The sequence below is a fragment of the Acomys minous genome (assembly GCF_964271855.1).
Source record: "Acomys minous genome assembly, chromosome: 15".
In the NCBI taxonomy this organism is placed as follows: Eukaryota; Metazoa; Chordata; class Mammalia; order Rodentia; family Muridae; genus Acomys; species Acomys minous.
In genome coordinates, this window is record NC_140497.1 from 97,581,571 (window position 1) to 97,609,539 (window position 27,969).

At 41.1% G+C, this 27,969-nt stretch overlaps 1 protein-coding gene and 1 long non-coding RNA gene across 3 annotated transcripts in view; one reads left to right on the forward strand and one right to left on the reverse strand.

The window, feature by feature from the left end:
- Positions 1-27,969, forward strand: part of LOC311585506 — a 30,629-nt gene that overhangs the window by 241 nt on the left and 2,419 nt on the right. Inside the window, exons 2-3 of one of the 2 annotated variants that reach the window (XR_014775237.1) lie at positions 9,974-10,318; positions 12,053-12,249. This is a non-coding gene — a long non-coding RNA (uncharacterized lncRNA). The remainder of the gene's footprint in view (positions 1-9,973; positions 10,319-12,052; positions 12,250-27,969) is intronic. The other variant, XR_014775238.1, reaches the window with a different exon arrangement.
- Positions 1,968-18,562, reverse strand: LOC311585502 (transmembrane emp24 domain-containing protein 11; the record flags this gene model as incomplete). Its single annotated transcript, XM_084760743.1, has 5 exons — positions 16,946-18,562; positions 8,914-9,014; positions 3,916-4,041; positions 2,914-3,060; positions 1,968-2,117 (listed from the first exon to the last, which is right to left on the reverse strand). Exons 1-5 carry the CDS (start codon positions 17,067-17,069, stop codon positions 1,968-1,970), a joined length of 648 nt encoding a protein of 215 aa, XP_084616869.1. The 5' UTR covers positions 17,070-18,562.

A 27,969-nucleotide genomic window follows, 5' to 3' on the forward strand; every position in this document is an offset into this window, starting at 1 on the left:
AAGGATATCTAGCGACCGTTGGAACCAAGAAGACCCATAGGCTCCTAGCAGGGCTGGAAGGAAGGACTACCAGGAGGATGGCGGTGGCGTTACAGGCTACAGGGACTAGAAGGACAACGGTTGGGAGAGGTGTGGCGTTTGGGACTTCAGAAGTATATTAGGGCAGGGCTGCTTACCACCAACATGTTCACAAGAAAGGGCTTATTTTAGGGAAGATCATTTCCCCCTTTAAAACAATAGATATTGGAGGGGGCCAATCTCTGGCGATATTAAAATTATTTCAAAATTAAAAAGTTAAAATTATATTTTAATAGCTGTGTTTTTCTAACATAATTCTGAATATCTTTTCTCTCCACTTCAAAAGTGTTCAAGGATCAGTAGAGGCTGAGAAAATTCCTGGACTATTGTACTTATATGGAGAAAAGTTTACTGTTATTCAAGGAATTAGGAAAAAGGAAAGATTCAGGTGACTGTTTCTTAGTGAAATGATTTGGGGAAAGGATGTATTTGATCTGTGCAGCACTGTAGTTGTGGGTTTCATCAGACCCTTAAAATATTGCTAGTCCAAATTATGCTGTGAATGTAACATAGAATCCAGGTTCACAAACTTAGTATGAATAAAACAATATAAAACATCTTATTTACTTTGTATTGAGTGTACATTAAAATTAAAGTAATTTTGTTCCTTTTTGTTGAACTGTCACATTTGTGAGAAAAAGTCTCTGTGATGGTTTGAATAAGAATCGCCCCCATAGGCTCATAGATTTGAATGCTTGCTCACCAGGGAGTGGCACTATTTGAAAGGATTATATGGAGTAGGAATTGAGGCCTTGTTGGTGGAAGTGTGTCACTGAGGATGGGCTTTGAGCTTTCAAAACCCCAAGTGCCTCTCTGTCTCTGTCTCTGTCTCTGTCTCTCCTCTCTCCTCCCTCCTCTCTCCCCTCCCCCTCTCTCTCCCTAGGATCTGGATGTATTCTCAGCCATGGTCCAGTGCCTGGCTGCAGGCCGCCTTGCTCTCTATCATGATGATAATAGATTAAACCTCTGCAACTACACACAAACTCCGAATCAATGCTTTCTTTTATAAGAGTTGCCTCGGTCATGGTGTCTCTTCCCTGCAATAGAACAGTGACTAAGGCATCCAGTCTTGTTTTGCTGCCAGGCTGCTCTCTACTTGGTACTTGGGAGCTCTAGGGGTCCTTCTGCTTCAGCCTCCTTAGGAACTAGCAGTGGAGGTCCACACCACGTGTTCTGCCCGACAGTATTTTGACAGCTTAGGTTAAATATATACCACAGAGTGTCCACCCCACCCCACCCCCAACATACCTTTTTTTTTTTTTTTTTGGATACAGGGCTTCTTTGTGTAGCCCTGGATGTCCTGAAACTCACTCTGTAGACCTGGCTGGCCTCAAACTCAGAGATTCACCTGCCTCTGCCTCTCAAATGCTGGGATTAAAGGCGTGTACCAGTACTACCATCACCTGACACAAGGGTTAAAATTGTACACTTTTTAATAATCCTTTTTTAGCAGGGCATGGTGGCACACACCTTTAATCCCAGCACTTGGGAGGCAGAGGCAGGCAGATCACTGTGAGCTCCAGGCCAGCCTGGTCTACAAAGCGAGTCTAGGACAGCCAAGGCTACACAGAGAAACCCTGTCTTGAAAAACCACACACAAAAACAATCTCTCTCTCTTTTTTTTTTAACAATCCCTTTTTAATGTGTGACCAGATAACTTAAAATTGCATCTGTAGCTCATTGATTTATATCAAGTTTAAATTGAAATGATGTGTTTATTTTTACTATACTTAGAAGCTACATTATTAAAGTAACATTTCAACCAGGAATGTCATTAATATTAACTTCAATGTCTAATATCTTTTAAATCATAAACAACACATTTATGCATATATTTTGGTTTAGTAATTCAAACATTGTGCAAATTATTTGCTTTAACTGACAATATTTTAAACAAGCTTCTTAGCTATGAAGAAATCTTTAAGGTGCTTCATTTGAAAAATTCCAACTGAGATAAAGATTATTATTTGTACAAAAGCCCACCATAAAACATTTTTATTTGTATTTTCACTGGTCATACGGAAATTTTCTTCACGGTCCTATTAAGAAAAAAAAATAGTTTTAGTTTGTTAAAGTACTTTGTGTGTGATTTTTGAAGTAAAGGTTGCTGTATGTGTCTTGGCATTTAATATTATTCAGTTAATATAAAAATATAATATCATTTTCTAAGCTGTAACTTAAGTTATCCAACTGTCAGACAAATTTAACAAAATATATTATTTTACTTTGGTGTCAATTGCAGGAACTTTATACTTTTTTTTATCATCAAGCAAAATGAACATTATTTGATAGCGATGTGTTTTCATCACTAAATCTTTGTTGGGCTCCATGCCACACACTTGCCTGCCTTATTGAATTACTATGCCTCGTCCTTATTTTTCAGATAAAGAAACTGAGACTTGGTGATGACACAAAGTAAGTGAGAGATTTGAGTTCATGTCTGGCTATCATCCACTGAGCACAGTGACTCAGAAAACACTTGATGTCATAAGAATAAAACTATGACTCTGAATGTGCACATACACAGGTCTCTACAGATGTGTGGAACATGCTGGAAGCATTCCTTTATTTATTTTGTGAGCTTACATCTTCGTTACTGAGTGAACACTTTGATAGTAACTTTGGGGGATAAAGAGGCAGATGAGCCCGGTCCCCTTTTTAAGGGGCCAGCAGGGTGAAGAAAGACTGCTCTCCTCCCACTCCTTCATACCCACAGTCCTAGCTTAGAAAGACTGGTGAAGAACAGCAGTTTGTTCTTTCCTTGGCTCAAAGTTTATGTTGAAAAAATGAATTTCTGACAGGAAGAGATAAGCTAAGCTGAACGGACAGACTGACCCTGTGATAGTCTTGTTCTTTGAGTATTTGCTCAATTTGTTCAGTTAGGTGTTGAAGCTTAAAGGTTACTTCATTTACTTTGTCCTTTGCTTGAGCGATAGCTGCACCAAGGTCATGTTCTCCAATTCGAATATCTAAGTGGATGCGCTGTACAAACAGTAAAAAGAGGCGGGGGGGGGGGAGAAGGACAAAAATTAGCTGCAGTCTTCATCCATGCTTTCACTTTGTGCTCTTGCCTTCTCAGTCTCTCTTGCTCACTCCCTTTCACAAGTGAGGTGCCACACCATCGTGATTTACCCCCCCCCTTTTTTATTTTTTTTGAGATAGAGTTTCTCTGTGTAGCCTTGGCTGTCCTGGACTCGCTTTGTAGACCAGGCTGGCCTCGAACTCACAGCGATCCGCCTGCCTCTGCCTCCCGAGTGCTGGGATTAAAGGCGTGCGCCACCACCGCCCAGCCTAAATAGCCTTTCTTATAATAACAATTTTGTGGTAACCCATGGACTTTGACGTTTATTTATATCTTCATGAACATCAAATTACTGACATGTAAATGCCTCTGGTGTTGAGAAAAATTTATTTTTTTCTCAAGGGAATTTCTCTTTACATATAGATGAATTTTACATAATGAAGTACAGATGATTTTCAGCTGTTCATAACACATTTAAAAAATAATGAATCACCCATGTAGCATGTAAGAGTTTTTGTTATTAGAATCCCACTATTAATTCACCCTTCAGCCCTCATTTGTTTTCAAGGCTGAATAATCACAGTTCATTTAATCTTCCCTCACCGCTCTTATTTTTTCAACCCTTTAATCAGCTCTGTGGCTCTCCTTCGTCTCCTTCCAAGCTCTTCAGCTCCCTCTTTTGTTGCTGTGCTGAGATCGAGACACATAACTTAATACATTTCCCGTCAGTCTGGGGGTGATTGATTCTGAAAACCAGTGTCGTGCTTGGATAGTGCTGTTGTGCTCAACAACAGGGCATGCAGGCATATACTCACCAGCTTGCTCCCTCCAAACGACACAAACTGTGTGGAGTTAGATTCTAAGCAAATGATGTGCTCACCCGATGCATGTGAAGTAAAACTGAATGTCCCTTTTGTACCATATAGCCTGGATAATAATACCTAGGGTTGAGAATTTCAACAGTTTATTATTTTCTATTTCTTATATTTATTTTAATAGGTATATTAAAATTATACAGCCCTAAGGAAAAAATAAAATGGTAATAAACATGAAAAATACTCAGTCTTCCAAGTAACAAAAATTAAAAATATAGCAAAATATCCCTCATTTATTGTAAGATTGGTAAGAATTTAAAAATTCTCAGGCCGGGCAGTGTGTGCACGACTTTAATCCCAGCACTCGGGAGGCAGAGGCAGGTGGATTGCTGTGAATTAGAGGCCAGCCTGGTCTACAAAGTTAGTTCAGGACAACCAAGGCTACACAGAGAGACCCTATCTCAAAAAACAAACAAAAAATAAAAATAAAAATTCTTGGGTAGTGTGGAGAAATAGTCTGCAAACACTGTTGAAAGTACCAGGTAGCAGTTAAGGATTGTATGTTAAAAAGTTTTACACACACACACACACACACACACACATACATAAAATCATTGACTCAGCAACCCTACCTATTGAAAAGTATTCTATGAACATGTACAAGTACACAAAAATAATATATACTGTGCTACTGGTGATAGAAAGATTTTTTCTTTGGGATAAGAAATAAGTCAAGTAAGGGGCAGTATGTAACAGTAAAAGAAACCAAGAAACAGGTGTCTATACTAAGATGTGCATGCCCTGAGACATGGTGCATATGCGCATCTTACAACCCTAGGAGATCTTCTTAATCCGCCTACCTCTGTTTCTGGAGTTATAGATACATTACCACACCTGACTCTTTATGCTAATTTATAGAAAAATCTTTATAGGATATTATTTTTATAAAAAGCATTGTTTGTAAAAGCACCTCCTCTCTCTATGTATATGTGATATCTATTGTAACGAGAAAAATCTAAACTGAAAACTTAGATTAGAGAACTGAGTTCATATGACAAACTTCTTTCCAAAAAATTAGAGAGACAGACAGATGGCTACAAAAGAAAATCTAGAGCAAAAAAACTCACTAGAGCAAAAATGCACAAGTAAAACCCTACAGAAGCTTGTGCTATATCCCTTGTACCAGGTACATCATTCATATATGTACATATATGTGTGTATATGTATCCATAATGAAAGGTGAAAATTATGTGTGAAGAGAGTGCAAACATATATGCAAAGATATTAGAATTAAGGATATTTGGATTGCCAGATCAAATTTTTTTTATGTTAAAGGATTATCAGGTCATGAATTTTTGTAAAAAATTATACTAAAGAATCTAATGGGAAAAGTAGACAACCTGAAAGAAAATGTGGGTCATATAAATAGAGGATCTCTAAGAAAATAAACGATAAGATAAAATACACTGTATAAAGAAGGGGAGGCTTCTTTAAGGTATTCGTTAGTAGTTGGCCACTGATGGGAAAATGTTCTTTGAGTCTGAGAAGAGACTGACTTCCAAAACTGAAAAACGAAAAGAAAGATAAGGGGAATAGAGTACCCAAGAACTGCGGAGGAAACTATTAAAACTTAACATGCATGATGGTAGTGTCGGAAGGAGAAAGAGAAAGGAAAAAGAAAAGAGAAATGTTTAAAGCAGCATGGACAAACATGGAGCAAACTTTGGAGAGTAGTTGAAGGAAAAATAAAAATTTCAAGGAATATATACTATACTCTGCTCCAGATTCTTTAAATAAATTTAAAATTAATAGAGACTATAAAATGTACATATTCAGACTACAATACAGTAAGACTAGCAGTTGGTAACAGAGTGACATCTGGGGATTTCCAAAGACTTGAAAGTTAAACATCATGTTTCTAACTAACACATAGGTAGAAAATCTATACAGAAATGCAAACTTTTTAGCCAGGTTTAGTGGCATGCACCTTTAATCCCAGCACTCGGGAGGCAGAGGCAGGCAGATCACTGTGAGTTCGAAGCCAGCATGGTCTACAAAGCAAGTCTAGGACAGCCAAGGCTACATAGAGAAACCCTGTCTCGAAAAACCAAAAAAAAAAAAAAAAAAGAAATGCAAACTTTTTGACAAAAACACAGCTTATTAAAATTTGTGAGGCTGGGCGTGGTGGCGCACGCCTTTAATCCCAGCACTCGGGAGGCAGAGGCGGGCGGATTGCTGTGAGTTCGAGGCCAGCCTGGTCTACAAAGTGAGTCCAGGACAGCCCAGGCTAAACACAGAGAGACCCTGTCTCGAAAAACCAAAAAAAAAATAAAATAAAATAAAATAAAAATAAAATAAAATTTGTGGTACTCGGTAAACATAAGATTAGAGGGAAATATAAAACATTGAATGCATGTGTCAGAAAAGAAAGCTAGGCATGCCTGTAATCCCAGTACTTATGAGGCTGAGGCAGGAGGATTCAAAGTTTCAGACCAGACTGGGCTGGAGGAAGGTTTTATTGGAGGACTAGGAGGTTGTGGAAGAGGAGGAGGAGAAAGAGGAGAAATAAGGGCTAAGGAGAGCTCAGAAAATAAGAGAACGTGCTGACCTGTGTTCAAATTCCATGTGAAAAGAAAGAAACAACTCCTGAAACTTTTTCTCTGACCCCCACACATACAGTGTGGCATGTGTACAGTGGCTGGTGTGTGCGTGCACACATGTGCACACACTCACTAAACTCAGAGGAAAAAAATGAAACTGACAGCTGATTATTTGAAAAGATCAGTAGCTCAATATGTGTCTAGCCAGGACCCAGCAAGAGAAAAAAAGGAGGGACACAAATTACTAACATCAGAAACAAAAGAGAGGACATCTCTGTGGACCACATGGGCATTACAGAGATGGCAGAGGACTGCCGTGAACAGCTCTGTGGCTGCTAATTTGGTAGCATACATGGAATGGGCTGATTTCCTGAAAGATATAATTGGCTAAGTCTAATATGCGGAGACATAAATCGTCTTTATTGTAGCCAGAGTCTTATGTGCTGATGCTGCCCTTGAACTCCTGATTCTTCTGCCTTTACATCCCAAGTCTTGGGATAACAGCCATATGCCCAGGTTGCAATATATCATCCTAATAGGCCTGTGGTAAAGAACTCAAATAAAGAGTGACTAACGTCCAAAATTGAAATCACCAAGGCCAAATAGGTTCACTGGTACACCTAAGAACTCTGAAGGAAGAAATTATGTCAATTCTGTACAATCTCTGTTAAAAAACGGAAACTGAAGCTTGGAGGTTCTGGGTTCCTGCTGCTGCTCTGTGTTTCAGCTGCTGCAGTTGCAGTCACTTTTGCTGAATTTCTGGCTTACTGTGTAACCGGTCTGCTGGGATCCTGACTATGAAAAGTGGAATCACTCCAAGAATCTGAGTCTAAAAAAGGTCTACTTCTCCTGCCCCTGTTAACTTTCTTTCTCACCTATCTAGGGTAGGTGATCTGGAAAGGAAGTAGAGTCATTAAATAACTCCCCAAAGTAGGTTTTTAAAAGATCAAAGTGTACATGACTATGTCAAGAAACATCTTCTTGCCAGAGAGAAACCTTTCCTGTTTCGTGAAGCACTGGCTCAGCTGCATCTGGCCAGCCATAAACACAGCTGCAGCATGACTGTTCTTGAGTTAATGCACTGAGCAATCCAGTCACATGGCCTGGCCCAGCTGTAAAGCAGCAGTCTCTGCCACAAACACTATATGAGCAAGATAACTGAGGGAAAACAGTCAAATAACCTTCTCATGTCTGTAGCTGTAGGGGACAGTCAGCATATAAGCTTGGCTCTGACTCAAGATTACATTCTGTCAACTATGATGACTTTTATGATCCTCTACTCACCCGCCCCCCTGAAGAAGAGATATAGGACCAGAAGGCTTCTACCACAGGATGAGAGAAAGGAGACAGGAGGGGTTTTATGAGATCATCCTTCTTCAGTGAGGCTGTAACATTTGCAAAGCAGAGTGCAATGAAATCAAGCAACATGATTATCTGTGTACCATTTGATTTCTCAAGTCACTTAGACTACACGCTCTTTAAAGTTAGATCCTTTCTGTGTTTTTGTTGCATCTGTCTATCATCTATCTATTATTTATATCTATTTATCATCTATCTAACTATCTCTATTTGTCTATGCATTTATCATCTATCTATCATTTCTCTCTCTCATCTATCTATCTATTTATCTATCTATCATCATCCTTCTGTCTATAACATCTGTGGCATATGTGTGAAGGTCAGAGACCTTCATTCTCTCCTTCCACCATGTGGGTCCCAGGGACCAAACTTAGATTGTTTGGCTTGGCAGAAAGTGCCCTCTACCCGCTGAGCCATCTCACTGTCAGAGGACCCTGCTGTTTGAGGTTGCAGTCCTCCCAGTCTGGATAGCCTTTCTGAGCTTGGGCTAGATGGAAGACTCCCTGTCCCCAGAAGGGCATCCACCTCTCTGCCTGACCCCATCTAGAGAGTGTCTTTAGGCATAGATATCTCTAACCATGTCTGATATATGGCCTTTGGCACAGGCCTCCTAAGCCTATAGGATAATTAGGTACTGTGTTCCTGTTCATATGATAGGAGCATGCTGCCAAATGTAAATCAAAGCATCCCTGGAACCTCTAGCCACAACCAATTATGTACACCTATCCGGTGAACCCCTCACCATCTCCACAAGGACTATATAACTCTTGTTTATGCAGAATAATGTTGCGCTCTCTCACTGAAGTTGATCCCAGAGGTCATTTCCCTCATACTTGCAGGCTATCTGAATCCTCAGCTCGTCAATTTGCTCCCTTGTTCCTGAGCACCAGTGGCCAACAACCCAGGAACAAGGGAGACCCATATTCACAGGCCCACTTTCTGCATTTTGTTCAGTTCTACATAAAAGACTATAAATGCCGATTGACGCCCATGTAGAGCTTTTACAACAGAAGTAGGAACAATGTAAAAAGGTTTTTACCTCATCGTTGTAAGTTGTAATAGTAATAAACATCCCCAAACCAGGAGCAGATTCAAAGAAGTCTTGTCTACCTATGTCCCACTGCTGTATCTTGAAAGTCCCTGTAATGAAATACAAAACACCACCCAAAGATCAGCTTTAGGGTTGTTAAGATAGCGCGGAGAGGGAGCTTTTTCCTTCTTGAATGTTGGCTGAGTAGGAAGGTCAGCTGGGTGCTTTCTCTGTCTCCCTGAGCTAGCAGGATTTCACCCCAGCACCTGGCTTCTCAGTCTTTAATGGTAAAATAGAATGTTTTGGATTTTATTTAAAAACAACACGACTTTTTTAAGGTGACAGCTTAAAGTGGCTGACATTTGAAATGTTTTTTCCTTTTTTTATTTAGAGGGTTTAAAAAATTCTTTTAATTGCAGTTTTCAGTCATATGAAAAGACATAGCAGTACATTTTAATGTCAGAAAGATAACAATAGACAACACATTTAAACCAGAGAATGCAAAAGAAGGAAACTATTATTAATATACAGATAAGTATAACATAGTCGATGATGAAGGGAATCAGAATGCCTTCAAGGCTGTGCAATCAAACAGAACCTAAACTATTTGCGCAGAATGCGTGATGCAACACTCATTCAGACACCCACACATCGGGACCATTCTGGCTCTTACCGTGAATCCTGGAGAAGGTTCTTAGCTATTGTGATGATTAAACAAAAGGCTACGTAAGTAAAACAGTGTTGGTATAAAGTGACTAAGTAGAACAGCACTGATAGAGTAGGTGCTCATATAGCATTTAGAACTGCTGTTTTCAGAAAACAAAATCATCACCTGGTGTTATAACCATTCAAGTGCAGTAGTGGCACGCATACTTTGGTGGTCATCAGCAGCTCTCTGATTGTACTTCAGACCCACTCAGCAGCTGGGTTACCATGCCTGGCACTGGAATCTTGGCTAACTACCCAGTTCTGGTGAAATCATGGTTACTGAAAGTGAATCTTCAATAATTAGTTTACTAAAATACCTAAAATAAAAATCTATAAGCTATGTTTGTCCTTATACCAACAGGTAAGTGCAGTCTTCTCTTTATAGCAGATGGACACCACTATTGAAAACCAATCAACACACGGAGTTGTGGAGCCCAGTCCCAATGAGGACATCTTCAAAACACTCCCACACCTAAGACTCAGGATCCTTGCAGACGAGGAAGGGGAAGATTGTAAGAGCCAGAGAATCAGGGAGTTTGCTGTGAGATTGGCTTTCCTGGTAATAATCAGAATCTATACCCATAAAGTCTCAAGAACCAGACTGCCCAAATGTGAGATGAACAAAGAGGACACCAGCAAACACCTCCAACTCCATGAAGAAAAGCCATGAGGCCTTAACCCTATACAAGGAACTAAGGAAACTAAGGTAACTAAGGAAAATTGGAAGTAGAGGAGGTTGTTTTGCCTAGGGAAAAGCACATCAACTGTTTGTCCAGTGCCAAATGGTCAGCCCTGAAAACGTACCTACAAGTATCAGTATATAGTCTTGACTGATTAGATTTACAAACATATATGTATATACATATACACACATATATGCAATAACAATTGAAAAAAGAGGCCATAAATTTTCTGAAGAACTGGGAGAAATCAAAAAATTTTAACAATGTTGTACCCTTCAGTGTATACGGAGATAATATTTAAGACAATTACAAATGGTAAAGCTAAGGTTTTATGTTCCTCTTAAAATGGTAAAGTAGTCATATTAGGAGATACTAATAAGTAATAAAACTATAGAAAGATATAATTAAAAACACTATAGATAAAGCGGAATAATATATAAAACAGTTGAGCAACCCACAGGTAGCTAGGAAATGGAAACCAGAAAACAAGAAAAGAATGTAAAAGTAATGAAGTGGCAGGCATAACTTCTGATATTAACTCATACACAGTATGTAATATAGCCTAAACAGAGATTAGACAAAGACTGTATGAAGGACCTTTAAAACCCAATTATAATGCAGTCTATGAGAAAATAAATCTGAGCGTAGTGTTATTGGTAGGTTAAGAAGTAAAAGGTAAGCCATTCTGGCATGACTTAATAAAAGCTTGAATGGCTCAGGTAAAGTGGCTGTTGGAGCAAAAAACTTACAAGGTACAGGAAACATCACATAGAAGCAGATGATACATAGCTGTCGTAAGTTTACTGAATGATAGGGCTTCAGAAAGCATAGAGTAAAGAAAATAGAACCTAAATAAGAGCTAAGCACATCTGTGCTGTGGATGCTTCCCCAGCCCTCTAACTGCTTCACATAACTGGACATAAGGTCCGCAAGGGCGGAGAAGAACTGTGGCACCAACAGATCCCCTTGGCATTTGGAGATCAGTGAGGGAGACAACAGCAGAACATGCATTATTTTTCCAAGTAGACATGGAACGCCAGACAATTTAGGCAGCAGGTCCCAAAAGGCGACAAAGCATTTCTGCTGAGGTATTTGTGGCTCCTGGGAAAACAAATTCATTTATTTAATGGGAACAATAACTTTTCAAAGACATGACCACCTAGAAATCTGTTGTGTGTTTGCCATTCTCAGAAACTTCTGGTTCTTGTTGCATGTTCCCTGCTTAGGCGCCCCCAGGGTCTCGCTGTATGTGGACTCAGGCTCTCCAATTTTCTATCACCAAACCCTGCCCCTTTGTAGCTTCCTTCTTCTGCCTGCTACTTGCTGCGATTGTCAGAATGTCACTGTTCTATCAGTAGCCACCTCTTATTTTTGTAGAACTTTCTAATTTCCATTCCAACAACAGCACACATGGAGCTGTTCTTGTATGTTTGGTTTTGTTAGTGCCTTTTGGTAATGAAGTATGCATTCATCTACATTATTTGAGGTGCTAGAGCACAGAAGACATTTTTTTACTCCTTTAAAAAAAATGATCTCTAGGCCTAGAGATAATGCAACAAGCCTAGAACAGCATTTAGCTACATGGTAGAAGTTCAGTAAATATTTGTGAAATGAATGATAGTGTTTCCTAAAGCATGTGTAAAGGAGGGATGTCCAATTGATGAATGCCAGCTTGGCCCTCCTTTTAAAATTCCAGTATTCTGGTAATATTGCGTTATCGAATGAATGGAGGGTAATTTCTGCTTGTTTTTGTCCAGATTCTTCTAGCCCTAAGTACATGCCACTCCACTCCACTCCGCAGGCAAGCAGGGATAACGAAGAGGTGTCATGCCCTGTGTGGCCAGCAGATGGCAGAAGTGAAACATTGGTTATGGACGGAGAGGGGTCACCGCAGACGACTGGGTGAACAACTCCTGGGACAGAAGTCTCCACACACCTTCACCTGTGGGACCAGGTATATATACATTTTATATATATTTTAAGATTCCAATAGTTAAAATTCTGAATTTTGTCTACGCATTTCCCTATGTTCCTTTTGATTGTTGACTGCTGCTGTGAACAGTGGCACCTAAGGTTCTGTTTAGGGCCCTGCCTTTGATTCTCTGGGTTAAAAACTCAGGCATAGAATCTCTGGGTCACGTGTGGATAGTTAGTGATGTTCCTATGCTCCCGAGAACTCTGGGTGGGTCTTAGTGATCCGAATCTGCTCCTCAGCATCTCTCCTTCCCTCCGGGAGCCTTTCCCTAGCAAATCGCTGGTATTTTAATCCTTGAATCAGGTGCTGCTTCAGAGAGCTCTCAATCCAGGGTGCTGTAGGTGTAGTGAGATCTCCCACAGAGCCCTGAATGGGGTCTGTCCTGCTGGGGTTTGGGCATTACTATCTATTAAGATACCACTGTTCTGCTGTTTCATCGTCTGTAGTAAGACTCATACTTAAAGCCAGGTTGCACTTATGCAGAGGGTTAGGATACAATCAGAACCCTTTTCAAAGGAGAGGCGTGTTCAGGTGTTCTCCACGTCCAGCAGTGTGTTTTTCTTTAGTAATCTGTCTTCACAGTATGATCACTAGTCTTTCCAGCAAATCTTTGTGTCTCCCGGTGTTTCCTTGTGACAAGGGACCTGCTGCCTCACTTTTAGAAAATGAAAGGAAGGATGAAAAGAGAAGAGGAGCTAGAGAGAAGGCTCGGTGATTAAAAGCTCCGACTTGCTCTTCCAGAGTACTGGAGTTTAGTTTCTAGCACCTGCATCAAGTGGCTTGCAAGTGCCTGTAACTGCAGCTCCTAATGACCTGATACCTTCTTCTGGCCTCAGTGGGGAACCATAATCACGTGCCTCCCCCGCCCCCCAACATACACAGATAATTAAAAACAAGAAAATAAACTTTTTTTTAAAAAAGGAAAAAGAAATGAGAAAAGATCTCCAAGGAGCTTACCAGGCCAGAGGAGCAGCAGATAAGCTCCCCTGTGCTGTTCCTCTTAGCCTGCTGCCCCTGGCTCCCACATGTATCATAAACATGTCTTCTCTTTCTTTTCATACAGAATGATCTGTAATTTATTGGTAAATAAAACTAAGGAAAACAACATCTAATACACATAGTGTATCATAGGGGTTTCCAGGCAAGGCTTTCTTATGCCGGGCTTGCCGTAGTTTAGTTGTCAAATCTTGTATTGCCTCAATCTCAGCTTCCAGCAGGCAACACAGGCTTGTGTTTCTCAGACAGCATCTCTCCAATCCTCCAAGGATTAGAGCTAAAGGCATACCTACTTATCCATCATGCTTAGAACAGGAACTCAGAATCCAAGTTATCGATGTAAGAGACAGAGTCCAGGAGCTGGGAGCAACCTTGAGAGAGCACCTGTAGCAAGCCAGGGACATACCAGGTGTGTTTCTGCCCAGGGACACTTTGTCCTTTGATAACTGAAATGGCTCAGAGTCACCATCAGACAGTCAAAGTGACTTTAAAGTATTTTGCAGATCCCTTGTGGTCCATGTTTAGTATTAATGAGAAAAGCATGCTTTGATGACTGGCTCTGAGGTCATTTCCTGCACTTTCTAGATGGCTGCATTTCATGAGACTCCACCAGCATTAAGATCTGGAGGGAGACACAGCACACAGCGCTATGTGCTCTTGCTGCACCTATGGGACCTTGGGACGTGGTCCAAGATTTCACATGCTCCAGACCATTTTAGACATATATTTGCATTTTACTATTAACTTAAACAGAAAAACAGGAGTATATTTTTATCATCACTCTTACTGTGGTGTTTTGATACTGCCTTTGTGCTCATGTATATGGAAAGCTGAGGATTATCACTGGTTCTGTAGGATTTTCAGCTCAGTAGAGCAAAGATGTGAGAAAACAGTCTTTGTCGCCAACAGGCAGCACAGGCGTGTCTGACTGAGTCCAGCGAACCTGTCCCTGGTGTCCCAGCAAATAGAACTAAGCCTGAGTCTGTGTTTAAATGGAGTTCATAACATGCCATAAAAAATAAGCATACAATAGAACCCTTTCATTGAGGTGGTTTTTAAAAATAAATGTTAAGAATTATATTATTAAGTTGCATGGTGGCATACACCTTTAATCCCAGCACTCAGGGAGGCAGAGGCGGGCTGTGAGTTCTAACCTTGAGTCCAGCTTGGCCTACAATGTGAGTGCAGGATAGCCAAGGCTACACAGAGAAACTCTGTCTCAAACAAACAAACAAAAAAATAATTCTTTTAATACATTGTACTGAATATCCAAAAATTCAGTAGTGATTAATGATAAGGCTCTGGTGTTGGACCTTCAGTGCTTGGATTGTGGTGCCCTGGACGTGGCTGCCCACATCAGCCTCCTCTGAGCATACCGAACTCTTTAAGTTTCATCAGTTTCTATGTTTCCTTTCTTTTTTTTTTTTAAAAGATTTATTTATTTATTTATTTATTTATTTATTTATTTATTTATTATAAAGTATTCTGCCTGCATGTACACCTGCATACCAGAAAAGGGAACCAGATCTCATTATAGATGGTTTTGAGCCACCATGTGGTTCTGGGATTTGAACTTATGACCTTTGGAAGAGCAGGCAGTGCTCTTAACCTCTGAGCCTTCTCTCCAGCCCCCATGTTACCTTTCATATTACCTCTATGGCCTTCTCTTTTGTCTTTCTATGTGGGCTTCAGGTACAAGAATGTTCGTCTGCCTGGCTCCTCCATGTCCTTCACACTCTGTTACGGTCTTTCATTCCTTTTTCTGTTGAGGTCTCTTCTAGCTTGGTAATCCAGTCTTCTTCACTTGTTTTTTCTCCCTGTCTTCTAGTGAATCCATTCCACGAATTCTTAGTTTCAGATATTGTGGTTCCCAGCTGTGCGTGTGTGTGTGTTAAAAAGATTCCTGTAGTTAAAATGCTCATTGTTTTAATCTATTTCTATGTTTTCTTTAAAAAGTTAAAATTACTTAAGTCCCTTTCTGAATAGTCTGTGGGTATCTTTCTATTTCCTATTTGTCTTTGGGGTTTTAGTAATTTGATACTTTTCAAAACATGCCACGGTATACATTTCAAATTTTCCTACAGTTAAAGTTGAGTTTAAGAAACTGAACTCAGTCTGCATAGCTGTGTGGGCTGATGCCTGGGGGCCATAGTTGGAAAGAGAAAGGTTTGGAGGCACAGGGAATGGGTTTAGCTAGAGCTTGGGAAGAGCCAGCCATTATGAAAGGAGGAGCGAGGACGTCTCCCCATGCCGCTGTCAGAGCACTGTGTAGTCACACTGGTCCTCCCTCTTCAACAACTCCAGGGGCCCAGGGCGTCTTCAGCCCCTGTACCAACACAGAGATCACTTGCCATAAAGTTGACTTGTAAGTTGAAAAATTCAAAAGTTACCCGGAAAACGGTCCCCTGTACTAGGATTTACCAAGTGCTCACTGAGGACACACCGAGCAGGCGCTGGTGTCTCCTGTGTGCTAGGCTCGTATCTTCTCAGTCCAAAGAAGTGTGTGATGTCACATCATCTCCATCGTTTTCACAAGCACAGAAGCGGATGTACAGGGCCATGCTCAGTGTTAGGTAGCAGGACTCGGGTCTGGACCCAGGATCTTGTTCAAGCTCCTCAGCCTCAAAAACAACTTCTTTCCTCTGTGACTGACAGAATGGGCGTCTATAGTGTCCCTTTCCATTTTCCTTGCTACAAGTTCTGCCTCACATGCTTGTTGAATGCATTTAATTTTTCAAACTAGATAATTTTTCTTGAAAATAGAACACTGTATACAGGGGGAGGTAATCCCCCTCAGGAACAGTCATAGGGGAGGGGAGTAAGGGGAAAATGGGAGGGGGAGAAGAATGGGAGGATACAAGGGATGGGATAACCATTGAGATGTAACAAGAATAAATTAATAATAAAAAAAAAAAGAAAATAGAACACTGAATAACGGTCAAGATGAATGAAATGATTCAATATTAATCAATGAATGACAGTAGAATGTGAAAACACGTAAGCAATATTAGTGAAGAATCATATTACTTTTAGATTATATTTTCTCCTTGCATTAAAGTCAGAAAATTTGTTATTGATTCATACTCACATGTTAGAAAAATTGTAGGACTTTCAGTATGATGTTGAAACTCCTGAGTGCTTATGTTTTCCCAGAAGACGGATGAAGCCCGCCTGTGCAGCAGTGTGCTTGCCTCTGGGAGCATATGGATATCGTTGTGGTGACAATGTGGTTGGCAAAGCCACATTCTGTGAGGCATGGCTGCCTCGGGGCACTTCCTCCTCATAGTTTCATTAAGCTCCAGGAAGCTGGATGCATGTAGACTCAGGCTGTGTTTCTTACTTTACTAGAGTGGTCAGAAATCCTCACATATGCTCTACACGTTCAATCATAACTAATGTGCCAAGTGACATATATTTTCTACTTGAGGAAATAATGACAGCCATACAACAAATCAAGCTTGGATTCCGAGGTGTCAGAACTAGGCTTTCTGTTTTATGAATTATGTAATTCACCCTCAAGAAAATTTTCATGTCAGTTTTATATAACTTAATAAAATATCAGAGGAAAAGCCACTTAGCATTATTATCACTGCAGAATAATACAGACCTCAGGAGATTAGCATTACACCATAAGATGACATTGTATCCAACCTTCAGCAGAAGAATCTGTCTTACCCACCTGTTACCAGCGTGCCACTAGGAACATCTTCTATTATACATTTCTCCTCTCGCTCTCCAGCATGGAAATAAAAAGCAGCTGAAAAGGAAAAGCTAAAACATAAAATAATTGTCTGCATTTGCATCTCTGTAGCATTAGCTACTCCTGATGATCCTTTCTTTGAAATGGGCCAGAAACAAGTGACTGTTTCTCAGGTGTGTTTCACTGAGTAATTCTGTAAAATTGATTTTTGTGAGAAGTGACATTTGGTGCCTACGCCCCTTCAGATAAGTGCTGAGAACTCCAGGGAGCCAGATAAAAGGACTTATAGATCTTGGGGTCTTTCCAGAGATGATGATGTCAGAGTTTCTTTCCATATTCTTGTTTTTGAAGATGCTCTGATAGAGCTGTAGTTACTGTCAGGTCAGTCAGCTGGAGGAAGTTCAAGTACCTTGTTTCCCATGGATCCTTTGGTGGAGCCCGGAGGCAGCCTTTGTTATCAGCCTGATGTTCTCTGGTTGCCTCCAGTGCATGGCAGCGCTGGAGGAGGAGGAAGGAGAGGACAAAAGGGAGATTCGTGTGCAGAGCAGGAAGAGGGCCTGGAAATAAGACTAGAAGAAGGAGCCGTTGTTCCTGGGACTAGTGCTTGAGAAACTTGTTAGCTTGGGAGCTTCCTGAGACCCTTCTAGCCAGTGGGGCGTATAGTCTCACTTTTCTGGACTGAAAAGTGAGGAAATCCTGGATTTTAAGTGAGGCTTTACATTGAGAAGGCTCATAAGATGGTCAGTGACAGTCCCTTAATGATCTATTAAGTCACTATCAAGTGTAATTTCCCCTTTCTGTGGTACTACAAATTGAATACAAACTCCCTTTATGCTAAGCAAGCACTCTACCACTGAGCTACACCCCTAGCCAGTGGTTTATTTACATATTCTCTTTCTCCTCCTCCCCCTCCCCCTCTTCCTCAACAAAACAAAACAAAATAAAAAAAGTCTTGGAGAGACTGGGGATACAAGGCACATACCTAAACATAGTAAAGGCAATATACAGCAAGCCTATAGCCAACATCAAACTAAATAGAAACTTAAATCAATACTACTGAAATCAGGGACATGACAAGGCTGTCCACTTTCTCCATATCTCTTCAATATCGTACTTATTAAGACAACTAAAGGAGATCAATGGGATATAAATTGAAAAGGAAGAAGTCAAAGTATCATTAGTCGCTGATGATGTGATTGTATTGTAGTGGATGTAAATATGTTTTTGTTTTGATCCCAAGTGTGGAATATGAAACAGACTTTCCGTGAGGGTGTGCAGTGTTTTTCCTCTGGAAACAGACTTGTGAGAGAACAGGTGATGTTTGTCCACTAGAAGAGGACTGCCTCTTGTGGGGGCATGCTTTTTGCCAACTGATAAACATCCTAGAATAGACTCTCACAGTACAAGAACTGAGCAGTTATTGCTTTATTCCTAACCCTCTAAGCTAATTTGGCTTCCTCCCAGCTTACATCTCAGAGACACTTGCGCTTTATAGCTTTCCTTGCTCCAGCCTCTCTCCTGTTGTCTCTTGGACCTCTCCTGTGGCTCAATGCCCTGGCGGAATCTCCTGGCGGAATCCCCTACTACTTCTAACTGTTCCACCCCTGGCTGGCAGGAAGTTCACCCCTATTCTCTCCACTGATAAGTGATCAGCTGTAAGCTGCCTCAGGCTTTTAGCTACCGAGCCACTGTCCGGCATGGGTTATATGTCATAGGATGGCCTTAATTCTACTCAGATAGTGGGTTGTTTTTTCCCATAAATTTGTGCCATTATTGCATCACCGTGTCTTGCAGGCAGCTCACCATCATAGACTGCAGTGCTTGTAGCTGTGGTGGTGTTTTATTTTCTCCTCTGGTAATGTGAAGAGTACTTCTTAGTACTATGAACCCTATTCAGTAGTGGATCTATGTAGGCACCATTTTGACTTCTCTGTGCCCAGTGAGTTATGAGGTATTTGTTGTCTTCAGCAATAAGGTCTACTCTCAGTTTGTGGAGAGCAACCAATAGCCTTGGCAACAGCATGGGTTGTTTGGAGGTCCTCATGGGACCCCACTACCCAACAATTATATGCATCTCATTCTTGATACTGGTGCTTTCATTTGGTGGCTAGAGATATCTAGTTGCAGTTTGGTTCCCCCATTATTTGATGATTCCATTTTAATTGTTTTCATATATGCATATATTTAAGTTGCTTCTATTGAACTATTGTACTGGTTTTTCCATACAACCCCTGAAATGGCCCTTAGCTTTAGCTGTCCGTCCCACATTTACTTCTGTACTTCCCACTTCTCTTCTTTCCTCATTTGATCTTCTAGTTCTAGTCTTCTCTCCTATCCACCCATATCTATACACTCTATTTCTACTTGCTTTAAATTATAATTATGTGCCCGACGTGGTGGCGCACACCTGTAATCCCAGCACTTGGGAGGCAGAGGCAGGCGGATCACTGTGAGTTCGAGGCCAGCCTGGTCTACAAAGTGAGTCCAGGGCAGCCAAGGTTACACAGAGAAACCCTGTCTCAAAAAACAACAACCACAAAAATCTATAATTATGTAATCCTACCCTTTCTTCTTCTCCACCAAAGTTCTTCCACAAACCCTTCTTTGTTTTCTTTCAATTTCATTGTTTATTTTATTTATATTCCTTTACTGAAATCATTTTTTTTTTGTTTTTTTCTTTTCTTTTTTTGTTTTTGTGTCCTGGACTCACTTTGTAGACCAGGCTGGCCTTGAACTCACATTGATCTGCCTGCCTCTGCCTCCCCAGTGCTGGGATTACAGGTGTGCACCACCGCACCTGGCCTTGAAAATGTTTTTTCATACAATAAAACCTGATTATAGTTTTCCCCCTCTATTCCTTCCAACATTCCCTCCTCTACAGATCCAGTCCCTTTCTGTATTTCGTTAGGAAAGAACAGACTTTTTAAGAGATAACAACCAAATATGACCAAATAAATTCTAAGGAAAAGCTATCATATTATAGTTGAACACAGCAACTCAATAGAATGAAAAGTATTCCAAGAGGAAGCAAAAGGGTTAGAGACTCACTCATTCTCACAGTTAGAAGTCTCATAATAACTAAGTTAATAGCTAAAATATATATGAAGAGAACCCTGCACAGACTTATGTAGGTCCCATGCTTGCTGCTTTAGTCTCTGCGAGCTCATATGCACCTTGCTTAGTTGATTCAAAGGGCTTTGGTCTCCTGGTGCCTTCCACCCCTCTGACTCTTACAATTCTCTACTTCCTCCTCAGTGGGATCTGCTGAACTCTGAGGGGAGGGATTTGATGGAGACCTCCAATTTAGACTTTCATATAATGTCTCGTGTGAGTCTCTGCATTTATTCTGATATGCTGCCTGATGAAGCCTCTCAGATGATGACTGAATAAGGCAGTCATCTATGAATATAGCAGAATATCATTAGGAGTCATTTTATTTGTATTTTTTAAAGATCAGATATACTTGATTTTACCCCAGGGTTCTAGAATACCCAATCTCTTGCTCTTGGTTACCCATGAAGTGTCAGTCATGTGGAATCTAAGTCGCCTAAATCACTCTTGTCGGGTGGGCTTTAAGTCAGACATTTTTTGCCACTCCCACAACATCTTTGGAACCATTGCCCAAGCATGTTTTACAGGAAGGAAACATTGTAAGTCAAAGATTCTGTGGCTAGGTTGGCGTCTAGGTTTTACTTTCAGGAGCCTGCAGAGTAACTTCCTACACCAAAGAGATAGAACATAGGGGTAAAGACTCCATGAGGACACCAGCTCAACTTCTTCCTGTTCAGTGAGTTGTATGGATGTTGTCCTCCACAATAGGGCCCCACTCTGTCAGTTTATGGAGCGCAAGCCTTTGTCTTTGCATCAGCCTGTGTTTTGGGAATTCCATGGGGCCTTCTTGTCCAAAAATTGACTGAAAGTAACCCAGTCCCATCACTGGAAGCCTTGCCCAGCTATAAGAGAAGGCCAGCTGAGGTTCCTCATCCTCTATTACTAGGAATCCTTAATAAGATCACCTTTATAGATTGAAGGATGTTTCTAAGTAAACACAAGTGCCTCCCCAGTTCTAACCAACTCCACCTCATCCCTCTTGCTCCTTTACTCACCTGTCTCCAGCCCACCTATAAAATATATTCCATTTCACCTTCCCATGGAGATCTCTTTGTTCCCACTGGATGATGCCTCTTAACCAGCGGTTCTCCAACTGTGGGTCACAACCCCTTTGGGATTGAAAGACTCCTACTAGCATTGCCTAAGACCATCAGAAAAAAGACATTTACATTGTGATTAATAGTAGTAGGAAAACTGCAGTCATGGAGTAGCAAGAAAAATAATTTTATGCCTGGGAGTCACCACAACAGGAAGAACTATACTAAAGGTCTCAGCATTAGGAAGGTTAAGAACCATGGGCCTAGCCTCTCTATGTCAATGGATTGTAGTTTGGTTATTATTTAATATATGGCCTAATATCCACTTGCAAGTGATACATATTAAATTTGTCTTTCTAGGTCTGGGTTATCTCACTCAGGATGATATTTTTCTAGTCCCATCTGTTTACCTGAAAATTTCACGATTTTTCAAAAACAGATGTGTTTTTTAATTTTCCATATGAAGTTGAGAAATATCCTTTCAAGTTCTGTAAATAATTGTGTTGGAATTTTAAGGGGACTGCAATGAATCTGTAGACCGCTTTTGGTAAGATGGCCCTTTTTACTATGTTGATCTGATAGATACATGAGCATGGAAGAATTTTCCATCTTCTCATATCTGCTTCAATCTCTTTTTTCAAAGACTTGAAGTTTTTGTCACACTGTTCTTTCACTTCCTTAGAGTTACATCAAGATGTTGTCTTATTGCGCTAGCTAAAATTTTAAGTACTACACTGAGTAGACATGGAGAGAGCAAACAAATTGGTCTTGTTCCTGAGTTTAGTTAAATTACTTTGAGTTTCTCTTAATTTGATGTTGGCTATAGGCTTGCTTCTCTCTTCTACTTCAGAGGAGACTGCAAGTTTTGTCCAGCCATAAAATAAAGATTTACCTTACAGCATTTTGGTGGTTGCTCCCTGTTTTGTTTTTGTTTTTGTTTTTTGCTTTTTGTTTTCGTTTTTTTTTCTTTTGCTTTTGTTTTTTGTTTTTTGTTTTTTGTTTTTCGAGTCAGGGTTTCTTTAACAGCCCTAGCTGTCCTGGGTGTGCTTTCTAGCCAGGCTGGCCTTGAACGCGTGGAGATCCACCTGCCTCTGCTGGGATTAAAGGTTTGCACCACCATGCCTGGTTGCTCCCTGGTTTTCAACACCAAAATATTCACTTAAAAAAATTTTTAGGTCCATTTGAGATGAATTATACTATGGAAGTAATTATGTAGACCAGTGTGACCTCAAATTCATTGATATGAATTTGTCTCCAAAGTGTTGAGATTAATAGCACGTGCTATCCTGCTTGTCAATACTCATTTGTATTGGCATTGGTGGTAAATACCTGAAATAATGACATTAAGACGTATTTTATTGTTTCAAATCTCCAATGCTTCTTTTTATCTATGTTATTTAGTTTTGTTCTTGTTTTTCAGTGTGTGTGTGTGCATGTGTGTGTGTTGACTGTGTAGCACAGGCATTCCCCAAACTCACAGTGATCTTCCTGCCTCTGTGTTCTGAGTGCTGCGATTGAAGAACTACACTACTCTGGCCAGATTTAGCATAAGGTTTTGGTGGGTTATCTCCACCGATGAAACAAGCCAGTGGAAGCCAGATTAAAAGTATAAAAAGAACAGGTTTATTTGGGAACTGAGGCTCCCAGGCGAGTTGGGAGTAGGGTGTTAAGGAGTGCAGGTGGAGGAAGATGATGTGTCTGCCTCCTCCTAGGCTTGGAGAGCTGGTGGCTCCAGGTGAGGGCACTGGGGCAGTCCTCAGGCATCACAGGCATGTCAGTGCTCAGGAATGCCAGCAATGTGGAGGCTTTCCTTTGAGGGGACAGGGTGGGAGATAAGAGTGGGATTTACTGGACCATGTGGGGGAGGGAAAGGCAACCAGAGATGCCAACCAACTTGTGGTGCAAGTTCTGTCTGTCTGTCTGTCTCTCTCTCTCTCTCTCATAAAAAGATTTTAGTGTTTTGCTTGTATGTGTGTCTTTGTACCCCATTCATGCCTGTTGGCCAGAGAGGCTAGGGAATGTTGTCAGGACCCTTGGGACTGGAGTTACAGACTGCTGTTTACTGCCTTATGTGCTGGGAATAAAACCGGGTGCTCTGGAAGGAACTTCAGTGCTCTTAGCTTCTGGGGTACTTTCCACCCCAAGTATTCTACTCCTGATAATGTTTCTGTCCAAGGCATTCTCGTTCACCGTGTGTGTGTGTGTGTGTGTGTGTGTGTGTGTGTGTGTGTGTGTGTGTGTTATCTTCAGGAATCAGACAGGGAAGCAAACCATGCTAAGGGATGAGAATGAAAACCCAGTGCAGATTGACTTTGCCCGCCTGGATCAGACTTGGGGGAGTCTAATACTAGGCAGTTCATCGCCACCATATTTAAAACACAGTACAACTTGAGAAAAGACAGCCAGGCAATGATTAGTCCAATTCCAGGGGCACAAGAAAGCTTAAGTTATACTATACTTTTACAAAGTACATGTGACTATGAGGGTGGGTTCTATAGCTAAAAAGACCTAGAATTTATGTGGACTCTGACCAATAACATAGGTTCAGCTGACCATAAGGTACATGTGACATCTTCCCTAAGGACGGGTTAGGGAAGAAATAGTCTGGGATAATAATTTTGGCGAATTTGGGTAAGGTATGCCTCCACAAATAGCAAAGAGGTCATCAGGTCACTAACAAAATCCACTCCTAGCCCTTTAGATTAAATGCAGGTATTTTATCGCCTTCATTGAGAAACACCCTAGTGATCTGTGAGTGCAAGGACCACTGTGCCCTCAACATCCTCTTGCTCATTTAACAGTGAAACTCTTCTGCAAGCGGGAGAATTAGCCTCGGGCAAAGATGAGCTCCCTAATTGATTATCCAGAGCAATGTGGCCAGTCCTGAAACCACACACACAACAACCAACAGAAATGGACTTGGCAGGTTTTAATCGTATATAGAGCATACTTATACATACTTAACAAGGAAGAAACTGGTTGGGGAAATTTTGGGAAGAGACACAGAGAGGACAAGAATGGGGGAAATGCATAATATATTTTAGTTGAAATGTATAAAAATAAATTTTAAATAAAAACACGGCTAGAAAGATAGTTCACCAGTTCAGAGCGATGAGTGTTGTTACAGAGGACACAGGTTCCACCCCCAGGAACCCCGTGGCAGCTAATCATTTCCTGTAACTCCAGTCCCAGGCATCTCCTGCCTCCTTCTGGCTTCTGTTGGTACTGCACACAGTCACATGCAGGCAAACACAGACATATATAAAATTAAGAGAGAGAGAGAGAGAGAGAGAGAGAGAGAGAGAGAGAGAGAGAGAGAATTGTATACAGTGATGTCACAGTCCTGAGACAGACAGCGGTCAAGGCTAGTTAAAATGAACTCCTTCTGGCCCTGCATGGAAGCAGCTGTGACTGTAGGCTTCACCTTTTCCAAACCTACTTTAGATGGGAGAGAAAAGAGGTTAATGGGGACTGGAGAAGTAGACCTTGTTGAATTCAGTTACTGGGAGCAATTCCCCTGGCATAGTCAGCAGGATTTCAGCAGGCCAGCAATTCCACCAAAGTTGCTGCTGGAACCTGGAACAGCAGCCGGAACCCAGAGCCCCAAAGCCCTCTCTGGAGCAGTCTCTCTAGGAGTGTCTCAAAGTGGAGCGATGAACAGCCAAACAATACCAAGATCCAAAAAGCCCCAGCCTCCTATTTTGGGCTCATGCATATCTCTTCTCAGAGTCTGTACAAGGATGTGTTTCAGCTGGCAAAAACCAAGCCCCCCCCCCCCCGCCCCAATGAAGTGGTTTGAACTTCTAAGCAGATAAACATTACCTGTTCTCTCATAAGTCTGTTCCCCATCCCACACTTGGGATCAAAACAAAAACATGTTTACATCCACTACATATGGCCTTTCTGTGGGGAGCCATGCCAAATTCTGCCATGTCAGAAATCCTGTGCTTAGGCTGCAGGCTGTGACCTTCGAGTTGCTGACCTTTGTCTCACGAGGTCGTGTGTTCTAGGCAGTTAACTACATTTCCTGGCTAGTTTAGAAAATTATCAGCCTCCTAGTTCCACCTCTCCAACTGGCCACGTGTCAAACCCACAGATAACTATATTATCTGGCCCACGGATGTTCTAGACCTGGGCTTGTTTAGGTAGTTTGATCTAAGCTGGAAACCCCCAGCTGTAAATGTCTAGTTCTAAGGACAAAATTAGTTTATCTTTCCTTTTTGAGAATCTAAATTTTTTTTTAGAAATATCTCAAGTAAAAATTAAGCAAAGAAACAAGAAAATTATAAACACCTTGTTGCTAAGGAGTTTGGAATTAACTCCATTCCCTAGACCAACCTGGAAAATTGTTGTCTCTTACAAGCAAAATTTAAACATAAAAAATTTAAGTTTAAGGCAATAAACTCTATACTTTAAACCATACTTTTCTGACCAGCCACATTTTTGCAGCCATCCCTGTTCTGTAAGAATTGAGCCCCACAGGCAGCAGCTAGGAGCAGCGCCTGTGAAACATTTTGGCCCATGGAAGCTCCAGTCCTGGGCTTGTTCCCCATGGGTGGCTGCTGTGCCTGGGTCCAGGCCCCTCGAAGGGCAGGCAGACCTGCTCCTGCCACAGAGGCAGTACTCTTACTGCCTCATGGGCTGTGCATGTCATGTTGAGCCACACTGTTTTGGAAAATTGGCCAGCGAGTAAAGCTTGGCCCTCTCAAGATATAGAAAAATGAAATAATATTTAAACAATCAAGCAAATTTACAGACATAGATATAAAATTTGACATGACGTTCATAAAGCAAACAGTCTGATAGGCAAGACAAAAAGCAGTTTTGAAATCTTGACAATAAACGGCATATCTAGGGTCTAAACTATCTTTAACTAAAGCCAACAAACAAACAACCAAACAAAAATATATAGGAACCTTTATAGGTCTAAAAGCATAATGTAGCATTTCTATAATTTTTTTTACCAACTCTATCTTACATTTTAAAATTATCCACTTCCTCAATCTAAACACGCTTTGCTTAAGGTATTTCAACCAGCAGAGGCAAGGTTGGTATTCATTAATGCATCAACCATTGTTATGGTAAATGGAGCCTTGGGTCCATAATGAGCACAAGCAGTCTTTAATTATTTGAGTGCTATTCCATTCTATAGGGGCATACTATTTGACTCAGCTCGCCGGGCGTGGTGGCGCACGCCTTTAATCCCAGCACTTGGGAGGCAGAGGCAGGTGGATCACTGTGAGTTCGAGGCCAGCCTGGTCTACAGAGTGAGTCCAGGACAGCCAAGGTTACACAGAGAAACCCTGTCTCAAAAAAAAAAAACAACAAACAAACAAACAAACAAAAAAACCCCACAACTATTTGACTCAGCTGTCCTGAAAATCTAGCGCTCCTGCAGCCGGAGAAGTGAGCTCACTGCTCATCTCTTGTCCTGTGTATCCAACTCTTGGCATTCCAGTCTCTAATGGGGACATACTCTGGGGGCCATTTACTATACTGGAAACCTTCTCTTTCTGTCCACAATGACTTTTCTCAACATCATCATCAATCCCTTTTTTTTTTTTTTTTAATTCTCTCTCTAATTGTTTCTATCTCTTAGCTAAGCTAACTTCTTTCTCCAGGGCCTGAATCTGTCCCCAAAGTTTTTCAATGGAATCCTGTTGCTCTGGGGGTGCTGTAGACAGGGCTGCCAGTCATGCTTTTGAGAGTGATTATCCAGAGCAATGTGGCCAGTCCTGAAACCACACACACAACCACCAACAGAAATGGACTTGGCAGGTTTTAATCATATATAGAGCATACTTATACATACTTAACAAGGAAGAAATTGGTTGGGGAGATTCACTTTAATGCCAACTAGTAAGAATATATATAGAGCAAGGTCAATAGGATCTATTCTAATCTCACTCACCCTAGCCCCCAGGCAAGAATACAATAGCCTGAATCACTCCCTGTAGAACTTCCTTGATTCTCTGGGTGGTTCCAAGTTGGGACTTCTCTACTTCTTTCAAAGGTAAATAGTCCAAGGATAGCCTAGAACACAAGACCTCATGAGGCAAAGGCCAGCAACTTGAAGGTCACAACAGGCAGCCTAAGCACAGGATTTCTGACATGGCAGAATTTGGCATGGCTCCCCACACCTTTCTCTGAGCACTCTGCTCAGAGGCAAAAGGGCTGCTCCCCAAAACCAGCTCCAGGAACAGTGAAGAGGAGAGAAGAGAGGTGGATCTGAGATAGGGAGAATTGAGCAGGCGGTGAACAGCTGATTAAGGGAAACCTGGAGAGATGGCTCAGTGGTTAAGAGTGCCACTTGCTCTTCCAAAGGTCCTGAGTTCAATTCCCAGCAACCACATTTGGTTCACCACCATCTGTAATGTGATGTGATTCCCTCTTCTGGCCTGCAAGTGTGCATGCAGGCAGACACTGTATACATAATAATTAAAAAGAAAAAAAAAAGGGAAACCAACCGTAGGTTGAACAAGTAGCTAGAGGACCCAGTTGTTGAGGAGAGGCTGAGGAATGGAGGAAAAGGAAATACTCAGAGATTCGGGCATACATGGTACAAGCTGAAGGTCTTAAATCCCAGGAGAACTTTAACTCACTCTCTCATGTCTGTTACCTAACTTCTCTCTCTCTTGGGCCAACCCCAGTATTTTATTGAAATGAAGCTCAGTTTTTTTTGTTACATATTACATCATGATTTTTCCCCATCTTTACAATCACTAGGGCAATAAAAAATCAACAGAGTAACAAGGAAATACAAAAAGTTCTGTAACCTACATATAGCATACAACAAAAATCAATCAATTTCCAAGCAATGGCCAGCATGACCTTATTATTATTTCTTAAATAATA